This window comes from Ixodes scapularis, unplaced genomic scaffold, assembly GCF_016920785.2.
Source record: "Ixodes scapularis isolate PalLabHiFi unplaced genomic scaffold, ASM1692078v2 PGA_scaffold2__306_contigs__length_199485367, whole genome shotgun sequence".
In the NCBI taxonomy this organism is placed as follows: Eukaryota; Metazoa; Arthropoda; class Arachnida; order Ixodida; family Ixodidae; genus Ixodes; species Ixodes scapularis.
In genome coordinates, this window is record NW_024609857.1 from 86,058,537 (window position 1) to 86,076,764 (window position 18,228).

The window sequence follows — 18,228 nt, forward strand, 5'->3', positions numbered from 1 at the left end:
AATAGCTACCTTTGTACAACTTTCAGCCTCCCTTGCTGCATTTTGAGGCATCTATTTTTCTAAATATAAATTCAGCTGTTGTAAGTATCAGTGAATAAATATGTTGGCATTGTTGATATCAGCCTTTCAAATAGCAATAAGATCAACTATACAGGGCAAATCATTGCTGAAAGTCGTTGATCGTAAACGAATAAAAGCTTTGTAAATTGGTATAATGAAACACTAACATTTTGCAACAATTAACTTAAAAGGGAAGTTAACTTCTATTGCTTGACTTGACGAGAAAACGGCCCAGCTCATGGAACCGTATCTGTATTCTGATACAAACAATAACTGCAGTTTAAAGGGTATTAACCTTGTCGACAGAGGCACGGTGCAAACAAATGCTCTTGTCTAAAGGGTACAAACTCCGTCAACTAAGTGACATCTGGTTCCTGATTTACCTAAAAATCCTTTACTTTATTCTCCTTTCATTTAAAAATGCAGGAGACTTAATAAGCCAGACTGACTTTCTAGGAAGGACGTGAGTCAGGGTAACTGAAGTATGAAGGCTACCAGAATAGGAACAACCATGTTGGAGGTCTCTTCGGGACCATTGCTTCTTACGTGGCACATAGGACCATATTTTCTGGAGCCATTGTTACTGGTTCATAGCCAGCACAATGTACAGTGCTCACCAAACTTATCCAGAACACGAAAACGGCGTGTTACGTGATGGGAGCACTATCCTGGCGGCAGTCAAAGAACTGTTTCTTGACGCAACACTCACTAGAACAGTCTGAGGAGGAGAGGCTGCTTGCTCAAGGCCGAAATCGCTGCTGGACCAGGGACAACACAGAAATTTTGCCTGTGAGGTGATGTTTGTCTTTTCACTCATTCAGCAGAAACATCAAATGCTTATTGATTGAATTATCCAATCACTGACTTTTTCGGCAGTCACCTTCTATGCTTATTTGTGTGAAAAGGTGGTGACAAGTATAGATTGGCCAGCCATCAAAATTGCTGCGGTGGTCCAGCGAGTGACCTCTCCTGATCGGACTGTTCTATTGAGCGCTATGCCATGGAGCAGTTCCTTGGCTGCTGCCAGGATTGCGCTCCCGTCAGATAAGATGCCCTTCACATGTTCCGAATAAGTTTGGTGAGCAATATACTATGGGCTGTACCAAAAGGACTAGACTCACTACATAATGCCATTTGGTTGGTAGAGGGTGAACTCCGTGCCGTCGTTCTGTCCTATCGCAATAGTCACCTAATTTGTATTTTTTGGTTTTTATTTCATGGTACTACTGGTAGCTATGGGAGGATACTGCTGGTACTAGCTTTGCCAGCACTTGCTGCTGAAACAGTAAATGCATCCTCTATTTGTTTGTCTTCCTCAGGTTTCCTTCGGTGCAGGCGTTTATGCAGGGGTGTACATCTCACAGAATTACCAGGTACAGTACAATTCTGAAAAACCCCACAAAAGTCAATAAAACCAACCGTTCTGCCGGCCCCATCTGAAAGCTTGCACACATATCTAGCCAGATATCATGTTGAAATGTTTGTTGATTGTAAACTTAATGAGCTAGTTGTACAGCAAGTGGCTGGAAGCGTGCCTTCACCTTGTTAGATAAACCTTTCTTCAACTAGACTTAACTTCCTTCCTTAACTAGAGGCAAACTGGACTAAGAGGCATGCTGCTGGAGCCAGCATGAAACCAGTCTTATTGGGCGAGGAATCCACGAAAGCTAGAGGTATCCATACCTGCCTCGAAATGCCAACAAACATTCTAAAAGTCTACAGCTTGTCCAGGGTTTCGAGAGAGTGAATACCTGTCACGGAAAAGATTACTACGGCAGAAGTCGGCAGAGATGCTGGACAAGAGACATCTAAAGTCTATGATTTTATGACGTGCCATTTAAAAACAAAACTCAATTGTAGAGTTATTAGATTGCAGGCCAAGACAAGGATGAACGGTGGCTGTGCATGCAACAGTTATTTGCAGCATGGGCCACCTGCACAACTTCGTCTTGTTGGTGTACCGAGCAGAAGATATCTGCAAAATCTGGCCGGAATGGTGCCGACAAAGTTTGTTGGTTTGAGCGTTACTATAATGATAATTATCTTACTTTTAAGACAGACGCCAGATACTCATAGGTGGCACCCAACATCGTGATTGGACTTTGCCAACATTGCCTGAGCTATTTTCCGAGAGTGCTTTTGTGAATAACAATTGAGACGACATGTGATGCAGACTGTCTACCAACCTGAAAAGCCTGGGATTCTCAGGAAATATCAAAGCGTCTCGAAAATTAAGAAATTGTCAGGGAAAACGGCATAAAGTTGACCAAGTTTGGGAGAATGACAGACAAGAAAGTTGCACTGATGCACAATGAAGCACGAGGGCGTTGCGAGCAGTGGCTTAGATGGTGGTGGAAACATCTTCAAATCAAGACATTTCTGTCGCACCGAGTTACTTTTGTCTGAAACGTCGCTATGCGGTGCAAGCTATTACTGTACTTTTGTAAAAACATTGCTAAAGATAGACGACACAAATATATTACTCAAAGGTAACGAATGCACGGCATGCCGCTTTCAGTTGTGAAATTTTGTGCCTGCTAAACTTTCCCAAAGCCCACACCTAGTAAAATTCGCTAAATCCGGATCCAGTTAAAATGGGGCATCTTCAGTAATTTGATTACCGTAATATCCTGAGTCATCACCCACCCCCCTTTTTGGCCAATATCGATTTTGAAAATAAGCACTGAGTCATCGCCCACCCTTTCAAATACCCCAACACTGACTCCGCGAACATTCACTCTACTTGAATGACACGGCCGCAGACATTACAGTTGGAGGACGTCCGTCCTGACAAAGTAAAACGAAAAAGAGAAAGACACTTCTCTTTGTTTACGCATTTCCTCCGCGAGCAACCTCGAAGTCGTAGTGTATCCGTGCGAAAAGAGAACGATGGATGTAACAGAATGAAAGTTTGTCGTTGATAGCATGCCGTGCACGAACGCACGTATGTATGCACCAAACAAGGAAGTTGCGCATGAGCTTGCATTGACAAGTTGCCCGACGCCAAAGTATTTGCCAACGCGATCGCCTGATCTCCTGCTTTCCCAGCATCGCTCTTCGTCGCTTCCTTGGTCCGCTCGCTCGCTCGTTGCGCCTGGTTAGTTTTTCTGATTTCTTGTGGACATTTTTTTTTAACTAATGAGGAGAGCATAGCGGTGTAATGTGCTTTCACAGAACAAACTTTTGCGCTGTATGCCGATCTACGGTTTCATGGCGCGTATGCAAGCAACTGAGTTTCACAATAGTAAAACATTTTTTCATGAGCATTTTTTATATAAAACAAGAAAACTAATTCGAGTTTTGAGTTTAATGTATCTCCTCTGCAGCCGCGCTAGATACGCACAAAAAAAGGACACTTTTTTTTGTTTTTCTTTTCTTTTTGTGCTTACCCACCGTGACATAGCCCACCCCACTTTTTTTTTATGAATCTGGGGTAATATCCCGATGACTCGGGATATTGTAACTCTATCCTCTATCTAGCAAGCACGATACACATTCCCCGCCTACTGAATATTGGTTTGTCGGACCAACACTGGTTTCGAACCTTCAGGAAATTCATGTGTGATTGTTTTTATGTAGAGTTTTCTGCAGCTGTACTTTCAAAGCGAAAATATGCGAATGACACTGTTGCCATTAAAGAAGTGCTCCTTTAATCTAAGCTGGACAAACCTGGATTCATGTCTAGATTCAGATTCCCCTCCTTTTGTAATGGTCGTGGAATTTAATCAAAATTTGAAAGAAGTGATTTGGTAGGCATGGTCCACCTGGGTTCCACCGGCCATCTGCGAAGCCCGACCATTTGAAGTTTCATTCTAATCTTTCAAAGCCAGGCTTTGAAATTCGACGAGACACTAAAACCAATCAGTGAAATAGAATTTCAAGAGGAATTTCAGTTCACCAGGTGCAGATTTTTCGACTGAAATTATGATGCCCGTTAGAATTTGCCTGTGCAACACGAGTGATACCCTGTCTCCACTCCCCAGGTTCCAAGGGTCGATGAACCACAAGAGCTCTGGCGCAAGGTCAAGGATTTCGCCGACCAGTACCGCAAATCGCCACCAGGGGTGTAGTGCTCGCCACATAGAAGACACCTCCTGGATATTAGACTCGCGTTGTGCCCCATGGAATATTGCCACTTCTTTCTGGCTTTTGAAAGGAGCTACATGTGAAAATTGTACATAGGGTCCTGAACATCAAACTTTTGTGCTGCAGTATGAGAACACTGTCAAACAGCTTTTGCACTGCAATATGAATATACAATGTTATCAAGGAATGTCTCAATCAGGTCGATTTCTTACCGCACTAACTTCTGGGAGGGCAACATTCTTCGCCACGTACCCAGACCTGCATGTGCGGCTCTATTTACGTTTGCGAGATTATGGGGACACGCGTCCCATTTGTATTTGCGCGTTTTTGTAGCTATGCTGCGAAGCATGCATCATAGCTACAAGCAGCCTACAATGATGACCAGTTGTCCACAAACAACATAAGTAGAGCCACCAAGTGTTTCCGAAGGATTTTGCAAAAGACTGGATTCAGCGATGCTCTGTAAAGCTTTATTAGCAAAATGAAAACAACACACTACTTTGGCCATGAGCCAGGCTGTAGAACACACAATGTGTCACAGAGCTGCCCTCAGAGGCACGCCTCGAATGTTCTCTCAGTTCTGCCAAGACATCGTCTTTGTGCAGTCTTCCAGAGAGGGGCAGTCTTCCAAGCAACGAATAAAGGTGCTGCCTTTCACTGGCGAGTTTGGCACTTCCGCTTTCTATCACAACTTCCTCACTGGTCACAAGTGTGACCATCACACTGTTGCTGGACCCGTAGCTCACTCAACGTTGAATGAATGCAAAAGGGAAGAGAGTTCGGAGGGCCGTTCGCAGCAATTGTGCCACGTGCAGATTTCACTGCGCCGCTCTATGCAGTAGTCCATAAAACTATGAGCTGCACAGTAGTTGGAAGGCTAGGCAGGCTGTAGGGAGAGCAATGATAAGATGGCAAACATACAAAGAAATGAAAGCACGATGCAGTGACACACTTCCCACACCTCTGGCACATTAGAGGCAACATGCTGCCTTATAGCTGCATCACTAAGTAGAATATGTGCAGCTTTAAAAATTGCCTAGTGTTTTCTTGCTTTATTATTTGTGTTCTTGTGCTGCTTCCTCACGTGCCCACAGCTGTGCAAGTGAGGAACGCTGCTCGGAACAGTTACAAACAAAGTATGTAAAGACTGAAAACATAAAAAAATTAGCCCTTGTTACGATTATACCGAGCACCATATACGGTGGTCCTCGTTATAATTGCACTTCCTAATTCTCTACTTGACTGATAAACTTCCCAAAATCATTTTATTTTAATCCTCAGAGGGAACTATAATATTGAACTACCTATATGTAAAATTGGTAACAACTTCTCTAAATGTTTTCTTTAGAAAAAAGCAGGAGCCCTCGTAAGTATATCGAGGATTACACACAGTCCTCGTTATAATTACTTTCAAATTGTTATTAAAAAAAAATTATTTTCTAGGATTTAACCCTTAAATGCAACTACGTCATTTAACTATGTGAGATTAATAGTGGTCTTAATGTTTTCTTAAAAAAAAAAAGAAGAAAAAAGCAACACCTTTTTAAGGTTACAAACGTGCAATGCTCGGTCGGCATAAACACTCGTCTCCAATGGCGCAGACACCCGTCTGCAATTACAGACTTCGCCTGCAATGGCATGGAGACTTCAGTCTGCAACGGGCTCAAGATACCCATCTGCAACGACACGGACACCCGCCTGCCACGATGCTTCGAGCGGGGGCAACCCCTTCAGGCCTAGCAACTACACGACTCCTGGACGTCCTCCTGCTGGGTGACCTTGAAGGAGTCCTTAGCCACGTCATCCATGTCCTTGACACGGCAGGACATGACCAGCTGGCGGGCAATGTCTGTGAACATCTCCTCGACACCCTGCCCCGTCTTGCAGGAGGTGCGGTAGACGCCACTGATGAGGTTGTGGCACTGCTCGCAGAAGGCCTCGATGTCCTGCTCCGAGACGTAGATGCGGCCGGCCAGGTCCACCTTGTTGCCGCACAGGAAGATCTTTGCGTTCTCGGCATAGCTCACAATGTCCAGCAGGTGCTGAGAGAGGATGTTGAAGGAGTCTGGATTGTCGAAGCTGAACACCAGCACGGCCGCTTCAGCAAACTTGTAGTAGCTGGACGTGATGGAGGCCACCCGCTCCATGCCCCCCGTGTCCCACAGCTGCAGCTGCAACCAGAGCGCCGCTCTTTGCAAACCACTGCCAAGATCGCTGGTGTGTCCATCAAGTACACGGTGTTATCAATACTGGAGCTCGCTCTCAAACCGGCCAGAAAAATCTGCACCTACACACAGCAATCTGAAATTTTAATTGGAGGTGTATTTTAGTGGTAGACATTACCTCGTGGAATTCGGAAGAGCAGCTGCCTTCCTGCGAAAAATAAGACCAACACTCCCGATACAACCAACCGTGGATGTTGACACAGATGACCGAGTCAGCAAGGCGTGTGCCTGTGGCGCCACCTTCTAAAATGTGCTGCAAGCAGACGACACACTTTGTTGAAAGTAAACAATGCCATCGTCTGCTCGCTGCATTTATCGGGATATTGTGCGAGGAGCAAAACCCTCGGTGAACTCTGTCATTTGTGTTGGCATCTGCCATTGACCGTGTCAGGGGTGTTTTCATCTCAATTTTTAAAGGAAGAACACTACCACCTGCGACGAAAGTTTGAGTTACGTGCAGGTGACAATTTTTCCGGATAAACTTCAAGCGAGCTCCAGTATAGTTAACACCCTATATTCTGCACAGTGACCGACCTTGTAGTACTTGCCAGTATGATAGCAAAGCCACGTACAGAGAGCCACACTCCGAGACTATGCAAGCACACACCGATAGCGACAACTGGTGATGCTGCGGGGTGGTGGCGTTACCTATCGCAGTAGCCTGTAACTAGGGTTCTGTGTTTTTGGTAGATATTGATAAACCCTGTACAATAACCCCCAATACGTTTTTTTTCCTTAAATTCGAGAAAACCAAAAATTGTTAGATTGGAGCTGTCCTTGAATAAACAAAACACAAGCTTCGGAGGGAGGAAATCTTTATAAACCCAGAACACCAAACTGACTGCGAGGCTGTTTCTTTCGAACCGCACCTCCAATCTCGTTTCCTTCTCTTATTGGTACCAAGAAGTTTTCCAAGTATTAAGGTCGTGCACATATTCCCTGAAGCTTGGGGAATCCCATCCCCATGTCCTATTTTCTCCAACATAAACCCCGATAAATTCTAATTTATTTTGTCCAACATCAAAAAACAGAATCAATAAAAAAAAAATTGAAAAATGTCTAATTTTGTATATAACTACTAATTGTACCGGAATGCTTTCTGGCCACATACAGAATATGCGCCTAAACTGTTACAAGTCATAAAAAAAAAAAATCTACAAGTTGGTTTTCTTTAATGTTTTGATTCCATTCCAATCCACCCCTCCACCCCCTTCCCCAGACATCAATGACAGCTACGGTAGAAATTTGTGGGGTTTCTAGACGGGAAGCATCTAAATAATATAGCACTTCTATGTGCCGAGAAACTGAGAGGAGGAGACGACAGAGCGCAAGGACGTTGGAATGCCAAGCTCTTGTGTGAAAAAGTGCAAATGATTAGGAAGAGAAGGACAGAGCGCTTCCTAGTCATTCGTGCTTTTTCACACCATGTTTAATCAACTAGCCCACTAGTTGATTTTAACACCAAGCTCTGGTTGGAATGATGAGTAGGTAGACCTAAAGCTAGCCGCCTTTGTCTACACTACACATATTCGAATGCAAAAACCAAACGCCGAACGATGGCGTTCTAACTCGGTGAACGAGTGCAGTGGAGGCAAAAACAGCTAGCTTTAGGTCTACCCACTAATCATTCCAACCGGAGCTCGGCGTTCCGACGTCCCCGCGCACTCTTGCCTCCTTGTCTCCCTCAGTTTCTTGGCGCATAACTCTGCTGCTATGCCAGGTGGCAGGTGGAATTCTCTGCTGCTGTAGGCTGTTGCAACGCGAGAACTACAAAAGAGCTGTTGGTCATGAAAGCACAGCCCCACTAAATGCTCGAAGCACCGGGGCATATTGGATATTAGGCGCTTTTTCTTTGTTTGATGGGCTAACACGTTGAAACAAAGAGTGCGCTGACCAAGGTCAGAAATATTTTCTGTTCGCATTGCTTGGCATTGCAACACCATTTCTCCCAGGCAAAAGGTGAGCAGCGTTTGGCGAATCTGCCACCATTTTGCTCTTTTGGTTCCTTCTGCTACGCCGTTCAAAAATGGCACTCTTGCTGGGCATGTGCTCCAGCAAGTGTAGGATAGAAGTTTGCAACTCTTGCCGCGCTCGCATCTGCGTCTCATCGCCATCGTCTTTCAGTTGTGAAGCAAAATGTTCTAACGAACTGGAAGTTGGCAAAGACTGCTCACTCACTCAAGGGTTAAGTCCATTTACAGTTTTTGCGTTGCAACCACAAAACAGACTCTGAATTTACTCCGGGGGGGGCTACCTTGAGGTCCCTGCCGGCCACCTTGTAAACCTTGTCGTAATGGTCGAGGCCCAGCGTGGAGCTGCGGTCGCTGCTCGCCACAAAGGAGTTTGTGGTGAACCTCCGGAAGAGAGAGCTCTTGCCCACGCCATACTCGCCGCACAGGATCACCTTCTGCTCCGGCAGCTTGGTCGAGGCCATCCCTGAAGACAGTAGGGCCCGGCTATAACACAGAGATCGAAATGGCTTCTAAAGTGACACAGATATGCACTTCTCTCCTGAGGGGCAACCTTCATATGCAGATGTACCATTTCTACTCTATCTTGCCATCACTATCTATTACAACTACCATGGTCCGAAATGCGCTGTTGCTAGTCGTGCACAGGATAAAAATGGGAGGGCGCGGATTTCGGGTGTCCGGCGTCCAGCACAAGCTCGTCGCCTTCCGCCGTGCTTCGACCGCGCGTGTGTGCTCGAGGCTCAAAAGACGCGGAAGCGTTATCGGAGGTAGGCCCGCGCGCGCGTTAGAGGTGGGTCAACTGAAGGAGAGGCTTTCAACCGCGTGGGTTCCAAGGCCATCCTCGTCGCCAAATTAGCGTTGGGAAAGGTGAAGGTGATCTCGACAGCCACGTGCTGGGGACCCGAACTCAGAGACTGCCAAGTTTCTCGGCCAAACCCATCGGTTCGCTCTTTCCAACGCAATGAAGTCGCGTTCAGCGTGTGACGCAGTTTTGCGAGATTGGCCTCGAAAAAGTCGGGCGTTGAGGCTAGCGAGCGACAGGGAAACAGCTCGGGATGCGGGTACGTACTTGGATCTGTCCCAGGTGTGTTTTTAAAGAGGACAACCCATGGCAGTGCCGGTAGCGGGCTGCAGCCTATATAAGGGTCTTTCCCGCACTATCGATGACCCAGTGCCCAGGCCGCATTGCCCGCCGGAGAAACACGAAAGGTGAAGATGTTCGACGGTATTCGCAGATGCATCTTTACGGTCGACTCGAGGAAATCCAAAATAATCGCCTTTCTGAAAGAGCGATTACAATTAACAACCGTCTCACTTGGACGACGTGCGCCATATGCGAGAAGGAAAAGCGAAAAGTTTTTCCGTTTTGCTCGCTTTTCTATTATATAGATAGATCACACGCATTAAACAACAAGTACGAATTGGGTAACTATGCGCGCCACCTGAATTGAATGTGGAGCACTGTGCCAAATCCTCAGCTGAGCAAACTGCAAGTGGCGACAGCGCGGCTAGTCAACGGCTGGTACGGCTACGGCAGCTACGTCCACAGCAGCAGCAGCAGCAGGTCCACGGTAGACCGGTAGACCCACGCGACGTTTTTGATGGTGGGCTGAGGCCCGAGGCTGAAGTCTGGCTAAGGCAGGCTGCGATGTTTTTATGAACCTGTCCACGTATCGGAAAATGATACTGACCTTTGCTCGGCTGTAGCAACACTTCTGAAAAAAGACCGCGACAAACATGGCCGAGTGAGTGCTAGACGAGCAACATCTCCGACCGCAGCCTGCTCTTTTGCAGGGCCCAGGAAGTCGAGCTTGAGACCTTACGCTGCGAGCCCTCTGTTGCCCCTCGCAGGCCCCACGAACGCAGGCAGAAGGAGCAGCAGATCAAGGCCGCCATCAACCAAAAGCTCGTCGAGAGCGGGGAGCGCGATCGGTAAGCGGCCGATGCCGCCGGAGGGGTTCGCGCATTCAGCTGCTCTGTGCCGCCCCGCAGGCTCAAAGAACTTCTACGGACCAGGCTGATCGAGTGCGGATGGAAGGACCAGCTGAAGGCGCACTGCAAAGAGATCATCAAGGACAAGGGAGTGGAGAACCTAACCGTGGACGACCTGATTGCTGCGGTGACGCCGCAGGGCAGGGGTGAGCTTATCGTTTGGTCGACACGTGCGGCTAGGGGGACGTTGCTTCGGACGCTGGGCGCTTTTCCCTGACAGCAAGCGAGGAGCATGCCTTTCGAATTCGGCAAGACAACTGCCGGCGTCGCAACTGAACCAGCGGTCCCCTGGCGTGTCGACCTCTCGGCGATGGAATTGTTCACCCTAGAATAACCTTTCAACCGATGTTCGTAGAGGTTGCGAAAGTATTTGGGGAAACCTCCGTAGGCAGGTCTAGTAGAGTAACGCATAACCAATGCTTTGCCATACAACCTAAAAAAAACGGGTAGATTCCTGATATAATCATTGATGGGTTGATGGGCAATATGCCTTTCTGGAAACTTCCAGGAGATTCAAGAATACAAAAGAGTTAGACAAAAAGGACGGACAGGACAGATGTTTGTCCTGTCCATCCTTTTTGTCTAACTCTTTCGTATTCTTGAATCTATTACCAACGCGCCAGGGCCGTACCCAGAAAAAAATTTCGGGGGGGGGGGGGGGGGAGGGGGGGGAGGGAGGGGGTTTCGGGGACAACGGCGGCCATTTTAAAAGTGTCTATTGTCTTATTTTCGCCTATGAATCATGTGCATCGGTGGCATATAATGGAGAGTTACAGCAAACTGGAGAACCGGTCCCGGTTTGGTACCCGGTAGCCGACCGGCGCCACTGCGCGTGCGCAGAGGTGGAGATTAAAATCGGCTGGCTGCAAGTGCACCGACCAGGGCCATACCCAGAAAAAAATTTTGGGGGGGGGGGGTTCAGAACCCCCTAACCCCCTGGTTACGGCCCTGAAACGCGCTCAATCCAAGTTTTCCAGGAGACATTGCAGAGAGGCGAATTGTGGGGATGTTTAGATGTACGCCCGGTGCGGACCCAAGCACTTTATATAGCTTGGAAGTGGCACGATTCATCTCCTTTTATGATTAGGAAATCAGAATGCTAAAAAAATAAAGTTGAACACAAAAGGTGATCACATACCCTGTTCTGCTTTTTTTCTCCCACCTCCAAGTTATGAAGTCACAGTGTTAAACAGACGTCAACTTTGTCTTCGATTCCTGAATAATTTCACGTGCTGTACATCGGAACGTCACAGTGCCTCCAGTGGATGGGGGGGGTGCTACATCTTATCTGGAAAGGTCCATTTGGCACATTATGCTATTCAGTGGCAAGACAAAGCCCAGACAGTGTCCTTTAGTTTGTGGTCTCTTCAAGGCACATCCTCGACTTGAAATGGCGCACTTAACTTGCATTGCCCTTCGGTCGGTCAGTGAGCACTGTTACAAGTTCAATCAATAGGGTGTTCACACATAACATCAATCTGCCATTTTGTTCTTAGGGTGAGCGAGTGAGAGAAAATGTTTTATTTATTAGAATAAACAAAGATAGGAGGTGCATTGAAACTTCAGCTTTTGTGCACTACCGATTTAAGGGCATCATGTGAATCTTCGGAATACTTGCCTTCAGCTCGTGCCAGACAGCTCACGACAACAAAATGATGGACGAAATTATGTCAGTGAAGATGCCCTATTCACAGGCTCCATTGCATGCTTCCTTCCATCAAACCTTATGGTCTAAAGGCGCATTCACAGAGAAAAAAGTTAGCGTGTTTGTCGACGTCAACCAAAATGCACATTTTTTCCGTGTGAATGCTCCTTAACAGGAGCAGCTGGTAGCTCAGGTGAAGACTGGATTTTGTCCTGTGTAACAATGCTCTGGTGATGCTGGAGCCAAAGGAACTACAGTGGGAGCCCCCCCCCCCAAAAAAAAATATTCTATGCATCACCAAATGCTCATTCCCCGCTTGCTGTGTCCAATGATACTGCTATCCGTTTTCGCTCGGTGTGAGCAAGGTGGGCTTACGGGTAACCGAACGACTACGCTTGTCCTTTTGTCTGTTTATTTCCAAACGTTTCTTCGTGGCTGGTATTCGTCTTAACAGACCTGACAGTGTCTGCTGGATGCGTGCCAGCAGCGGACAGCCAGCCATCTTTCCTAAAGACAACCTCAATCACTAAATTTGGCCTCCTGCTGTTTGAGTGGTAAACAATTAGTCAAAACACAACTTCAGCAGTCTCATTATGTGGTCAAAAGTATATATGAAAAGATAAGAGCCTTTCTCACTGGAATGTCGCCCATGGACTAAAGAGCCTTTCTTACTGGAATGTCGCCCATGGACTATGAAGTGACACGAAGAACATGTTGAAAGGCTGCGTTGAAGAAACCCTCCCGAATAAAGAGAGAACAAAAAGAGGGGGCTCGGAAAAAAAGAAAGCGAAGACGAGCGTAGTTCTGGATGTACTGGTGAAGCTCTGGCCTCAAGTCCGCTTAGCCACCCTTAGCCACCCTGAAACACTGTAGATAGACCTTCTTTACTTCGGCCACTAAATGAAACGGACATCAGGGCCCGTTTGCTCGAAGCACTAACCGCGGCTAAAGTTAGCCGCAGTACCTAGGAAAGGGATTTTGAGATCACGTGACTGGCTCGGTAGGGATGCGGGGAAACATGGCGGTGCCCCAGTGAGTGAGCGCCGCTCGCTTTGGAACTAATATGTCGTTGTGGTTGCAATATCGGGCGCGTTAGTCAGCAACGAATGCTGCAGGAGACTTTCGCTTTGCCTTGCCTCACTTAAACCGCAAAGCATAGGCAATGACATCGCCGCATTTTTTAGATAGTGTTTCGATTCTTGGCACTCCTAAGCCTAAATGAACGCGATAGTTGTCGGCATAGCAACGTCTTTGGAAAGCGGATTGTTGATAGCACACAAAAGCAGACGGCGTCCCAACAGACCTTTTTTCTAAATTATCCAAGCACCGAGGTGCATGCTACGACTGTAGTTGCACGCGTCGCGCGTGCTGGCGTTTGCAGTAGTAACCGTTCTAAAGCAAAAAGTATAAAACAAAATTTGCCCTGCACGCGCGTTCGTTAAAGTCTTATTATGATTTTTTACTTCAAATCTTCTATAAGAGGAAGGCCAGCGCGCGTGAACCGTAGAATTACACTTCCAGCGTTCTCCTCGCGATGCTTGGATAATTTAGAAAAAAATTCTGTCGGGACGCTGTCTGCTTTTGTGTGCTATCAACAATCCGTTTTCCAAAGACGTTGCCATGCCGACAATTATCGCGTTCATTTAGGCTCAGGGATGCCCAGAATCGAAACACTATCTAAAAAATGCGGCGATTTCGTTGCCCATGCTTTGCGGTTTAAGTGAGGTAAGGCAAAGAGAAAGCCTCCTGCATTATTCGTTGCTGACTAACGCGCCCGATATTGCAGCTACAACGACATATCAGTTCCAAAGCGAGCGGCGCTCACTCACTGGGGCACCGCCATGTTACCTTGCATTCCTACCGTGCCCAGTCACGTGATCTCAAAATCCCTCTCCTAGGTACTGCGGCTAACTTTAGCCGCGGTTAGCGCTTCGAGCAAACGGGCCCAGAGTCCATTTTATGTACTGAATATAGCGGAAATCATACAACGACGCACATTTTAAGCTACGGCCTCCAGGCATTGCCACCTCTCCGCTCGCTTCTGTGTAGATCATTCTATAGTCAAGTATGGATGGATGGTAATGGCTATACCTCTTGTAACGGGCGGCAGCTTGCGCCACCTAGCCTAAGGTTTCGTCATCCCTTCTATTTTAAAATTTGTTCCAACACAACTGCCCCCCACCCTCTTTTAAAGCATTTCCAATGCTTATATTTATCTGTATTTTTACCCCTCCCTAGATCTTTTCCACCAACCTTCAAGTCTCCTCTTAGTTACTGCAATTCTTTCCCTATCTATTTGTCCATCCATGTCTACAAATCCCAGTGCCCCCTCCAAATCCATAGTCATCCCCTCCCCCCAAGAGGGTGGGACGAAGCTCCAAGCACCTTAAAATTACATGTTTTATCGTTTCCCTCTCGCATTTGCACATGTCACATGAACTGTCTATTTCCTGGAATTTAGCCCTACACGTTTTCGTTCTTAGCACCCCCGGGTTAGCTTCAATCAGCAATGAGCTCCCCAATGAATTATTATACAACTGTTCCTTCTTTATTTCTTGTTTTTGTGCCCTGTGTATTGCTAAAGCTTATTTCTCCTGCATTCTCTCTTCCCACAATTGCTTGCAGGTTCAGTTTGTCCACTTAGTGTTTAGGCTTTTCATATATAGATACTTGTACACTTTTGCTGCCCACCGTGTATCCTCAATTTCAGCTAGTCTTTGTTCAAATTTTAGTTTACTGATCGCTTCTCTACTCTCGAAAGATGCCCAACCCATATCCCCCTGCACTCCTTCATTTGGTGTATTCCCATGCGCCCCAATGCCAACCTACCCACACTCCTTTGCTGTATCTCTAATCCTGCCTGGATTTGTGGCCTCGTACACAATACCACATTCCCAAATGACAGACAAATGCCAAGGTATGCCCACAGTTGCCAGACTGACACCCCAACAAAGCATTTGCCACTCGCACTAACCAGACTGGCTTTTGGAGAGTGAATGTTCACAAATGTGAATAGGCCCCTAACAATCCATTACGTCATTCTCGTTCCAGCCACCGTTCCGGACAGCATCAAGCGAGAGCTACTCCACCAGATACGCAACTTCTTGGCGGAACGTGGCGGCAGTTGATGCGTGCTTGAAGTTAGAAAGAATGAGACGCACACGTTTTCCCACGTGCAAAGATTTTATACGGCCGGCGGCAACAGTCTACGAAAATGGAGGAAGTGGCATTGTCTGCCCAGGTTGTACTCGCCAACTTTTGACGTGTCCAAAAACACTTTCGACGAAATGTGCAAATGAAATTGAGACAGACGCCATTTGGGCTGCATATTCACTTTTATGGATGGTACGACACAGTTTTAAACTAAGTATTGACTGCATTCCTCGTGTATTCAATCAACGTGGCTGAGCGAGAGGTATTGGCATTTCGAGGGCTAGAAAGCAGTCCGTGGTGATGAAACTCAACGGGCTTTAATATTGATGGGGTGCTCCTGGAATGCTCTACTACCTCTGGCATAAGCTCTGCACCATTCATGCTGGTTTGTGGCGCGTGCATAAACAAAAACATCGCCGAACGTAGTCGATGCGTGGTGCAAAGACGACAAAAAAAAGTTTGTTGCTCGGTTGCGAGAAAAGTACAGGACAAATCGGGTGCAAACAAACGTCGTGGCACGATTGATTGAGAAAAATACCTTGCAAACAGCAACACAAAACAAATGAATTCTCCTTTTGTCTTTTGATTGGGAGAATTGTCAGAGCTCTCACCGAAGTGTCTGCTTTCACGTTTGTACCTCCCGGAATGATTTGTGTTAAAGGTAGACAAATAAAAAAAAGGGTACACCGCTAAAGAACAGAGCATTTGTCCACCTTCTGCATGATCTAGCAAATAAATGCTACCTTTCAGAATCTGGATCCAAGCTCTTCGGAAGGACCGAGCACAATGTGGTGAGCCTCCAAACATACAATTTGTTACACCTGGAATCGGACTGCCTATGTGCGCAGGTTTCATTCTCACTTAGGGGTTCCCATTAGGCACTCCTTATCCCACTTAAAAGTTAAAAAAATAAATATAAAAGTAGATTATTTTCTATTAAAACTTTTTCTCCGAGCAAATAATCGCGGTACCTGTCCCCTTTACCTAACCATACTTTAGAATCAAGAATGCTCGACATTAGTGTCGACTTCAAAAATCTCGGGAGGAATGCAGAAAGAACTGGGCACGCTGGAGCCTCTTGCTTCATGTTGCACGACCACAATGCCAGGTTACTCTTCCTTTAAAACAACCGTCTCGCGTACACGGCATAGTTGACGAGAATTGCCGACTGCCCACTTGCGGGAGTGAAAATGTGTCGCTTCGGGCATTATAAGATACTAAAAAAAATTCTCCCGGAAGAAATATCCGAACTTGGCCACATATTAACTGTGAAGTTCTTCCCTCGAGGAGTACCGTTTCTTTCGGGACCTCCGTCGTCGCATACGTCCAAACCCAGCACTGTCGTGAAGTTTTCCACAAAGTTTGGTTGGTTTGGCACGGGGGATCTTGGCAACTCGCATGGACGGTAAGTACCCAAGGGCTGTACACGACGGTCCCTTTGCACGACACGAGCGGCGACGGACACGGTGGGGAGGGCATCCGTCACGCCTCCGGCGGGTGCCACACCATCACTTTCCCGTCTTCTCCGCCCGTGGCGACGAGGCTTCCGTCGTCCATCGTGGCGACGCAGGTCAAGGCTCCTGCGGGGAAGGCGTGGCCACGTAAACCGTGGGTTCTCCAGCCGGGTTCCTAGGTGTGCTGTTAAGGGGGTTGCTTGAGCCTCCAAATTTATTCAACCATCCTAGCTTCCAAGTAAGGTGTTCTTCCAGTTTAAAGGGGCACTGAACCACTTTCTGGGATAGTCTATTTATGGTCTTAACTCAATCTATGTGCTCTAAGCATCCCGAAAAACCAAATATTACATTTGCACGTGGCCCATTTCTTTATTAAAATCGGTACCCAAGATTGATTACCTCGGAACTATCACCGACACCGGAGGGCGCCGCCGGACAAGGAGGAGGGTAGAGCCTGCATTACGGAGAGTGCCCAACCGCTCGATCGGGATCGTGTGGTTTATGGGCCCTGCGTTTGCAACGCAAGCTGCAAGGTGACTAATGTACCGATCGTCCGTGAGCGCATCTGCCTTTCTGCACGTTTTCCTCCACGCCACGCGACGACTGCGCACTTGCAACCGATCGGTGCAGGAGGCGTCTGCCACTAAATTGCAAACATTCCCCATGGTTCGAGATGGACCCCCCTGCAATCTAGGCTCCCTAAGGCCCGCTTCAGACAGAGCACTTTCGCCCAGCAACTTGACGTCGCAACACCAGCAACACGGGCCGCCCGCGTTCACACGCAGCAACCGAATTGCTCCGACTTGCCATCATCATCATGAAATTTGATTTTTCTTTCACTATTTAGACGCCCAGCTACGCGCTAAAAATGCGTTCTTACATCTTTAAACGGCGTTGAGAATACTAATTCATTTTTCTGAAACTGTTCATTTCTAAAAACACTCCATTTCAAACTAGAACTAAGTCTTTAGCTGTCATCATCACCACCACAGGGGTGTCACGTGAAAATATTGCGTCTCTGATTGGCTGCGGCCGCTTCAACCGTCTTCGAATTGCTCCGAGTTGCTCGCTTGTTCGAGCCGGACCCGATCTCAGCAATTCGCGTCGATCTAGGGAAAGCTAGGGAACAACCCGCCGGCAACCTCAAAATTGCTGGAAAAGTTGCCCCGTCCGAAGCGGGCCTAAAGAAGGGCTTCTCCACTTCTCCTCGTCAAGCGGCACGCTCTGGTGTCGGCAATAGTTCCAAAGTAATCAATCTTTGACACTGATCTTAATAGAGAAATCGGCCACACGTGAACTGAACGTTTGTTAGTTTAGGATGCTTAGAGCATAGATTGAGGTATGACCATAAACAGACTATCTCAGAAAGTGGTTTAGTGCCCCTTTAAAGAGAGACCCTGGTCTTGAACATGTTTCTGTTAGTTCTAATCTAATATACATTAAATTTTCCCATCTACTATAAGCGTGTTAAGCATAACATAAGCTCTTTGTTTTCCTAAACTCCGTTCACACTCTTGCAACCGAGTACGACCGAGAGACGGGACTTGTTAAAACTTCTTAAAATTTCTAAGGACGAGAACACACTGGCATGCTGGCACAATCTATGCATTGACTCTGGAACTGCATTTCACAAGAGTGAA

The 18,228-nt window shown here is 47.0% G+C and overlaps 3 protein-coding genes across 4 annotated transcripts in view; 1 reads left to right on the top strand and 2 right to left on the bottom strand.

The window, feature by feature from the left end:
- Positions 1–4,594: 4,594 nt before the first annotated feature.
- Positions 4,595–9,727, bottom strand: LOC8034859 (ras-related protein Rab-30). Of its 2 annotated transcripts, none has more exons than XM_029972788.4 (3): positions 9,414–9,727; positions 8,626–8,827; positions 4,595–6,317 (listed from the first exon to the last, which is right to left on the bottom strand). In XM_029972788.4, the coding sequence occupies exons 2-3, from the start codon at positions 8,803–8,805 to the stop codon at positions 5,883–5,885; spliced, it is 615 nt and encodes a 204-aa protein (XP_029828648.1). In that variant the 5' UTR covers positions 8,806–8,827; positions 9,414–9,727; the 3' UTR covers positions 4,595–5,882. The 2 variants fall into 2 exon arrangements, with proteins under 2 accessions (XP_029828648.1, XP_002410675.1); XM_002410630.5 differs by having other exon boundaries at positions 8,626–8,807; positions 9,414–9,707.
- A 93-nt stretch (positions 9,728–9,820) lies between these two features.
- Positions 9,821–15,828, top strand: LOC8034858 (transcription and mRNA export factor ENY2). Its single transcript, XM_029972789.4, has 4 exons — positions 9,821–10,089; positions 10,196–10,276; positions 10,337–10,482; positions 15,033–15,828. The coding sequence occupies exons 1-4, from the start codon at positions 10,082–10,084 to the stop codon at positions 15,107–15,109; spliced, it is 312 nt and encodes a 103-aa protein (XP_029828649.1). The 5' UTR covers positions 9,821–10,081; the 3' UTR covers positions 15,110–15,828.
- The window catches only part of LOC8051260 (protein FAN), a 74,700-nt gene continuing 71,769 nt past the window's right edge, over positions 15,298–18,228 (bottom strand). Inside the window, exon 31 of the mRNA XM_042291944.1 lies at positions 15,298–16,714. Coding sequence (XP_042147878.1) covers positions 16,617–16,714 — 98 coding nt within the window. The 3' untranslated portion in view covers positions 15,298–16,616. The remainder of the gene's footprint in view (positions 16,715–18,228) is intronic.

Coding starts and splice junctions, on each gene's coding strand:
- LOC8034859 (XM_029972788.4), bottom strand. CDS start 8,805: ATGGCCTCGACCAAGCTGCCGGAGCAGAAGGTGATCCTGTGCGGCGAG. Junction 6,318..8,625: donor TGGCCGGCAGGGACCTCAAG/GTAGCCCCCCCC, acceptor CTCTGGTTGCAG/CTGCAGCTGTGGGACACGGG.
- LOC8034858 (XM_029972789.4), top strand. Junction 10,277..10,336: donor GAGAGCGGGGAGCGCGATCG/GTAAGCGGCCGA, acceptor GCCGCCCCGCAG/GCTCAAAGAACTTCTACGGA. Junction 10,483..15,032: donor GGTGACGCCGCAGGGCAGGG/GTGAGCTTATCG, acceptor TTCTCGTTCCAG/CCACCGTTCCGGACAGCATC.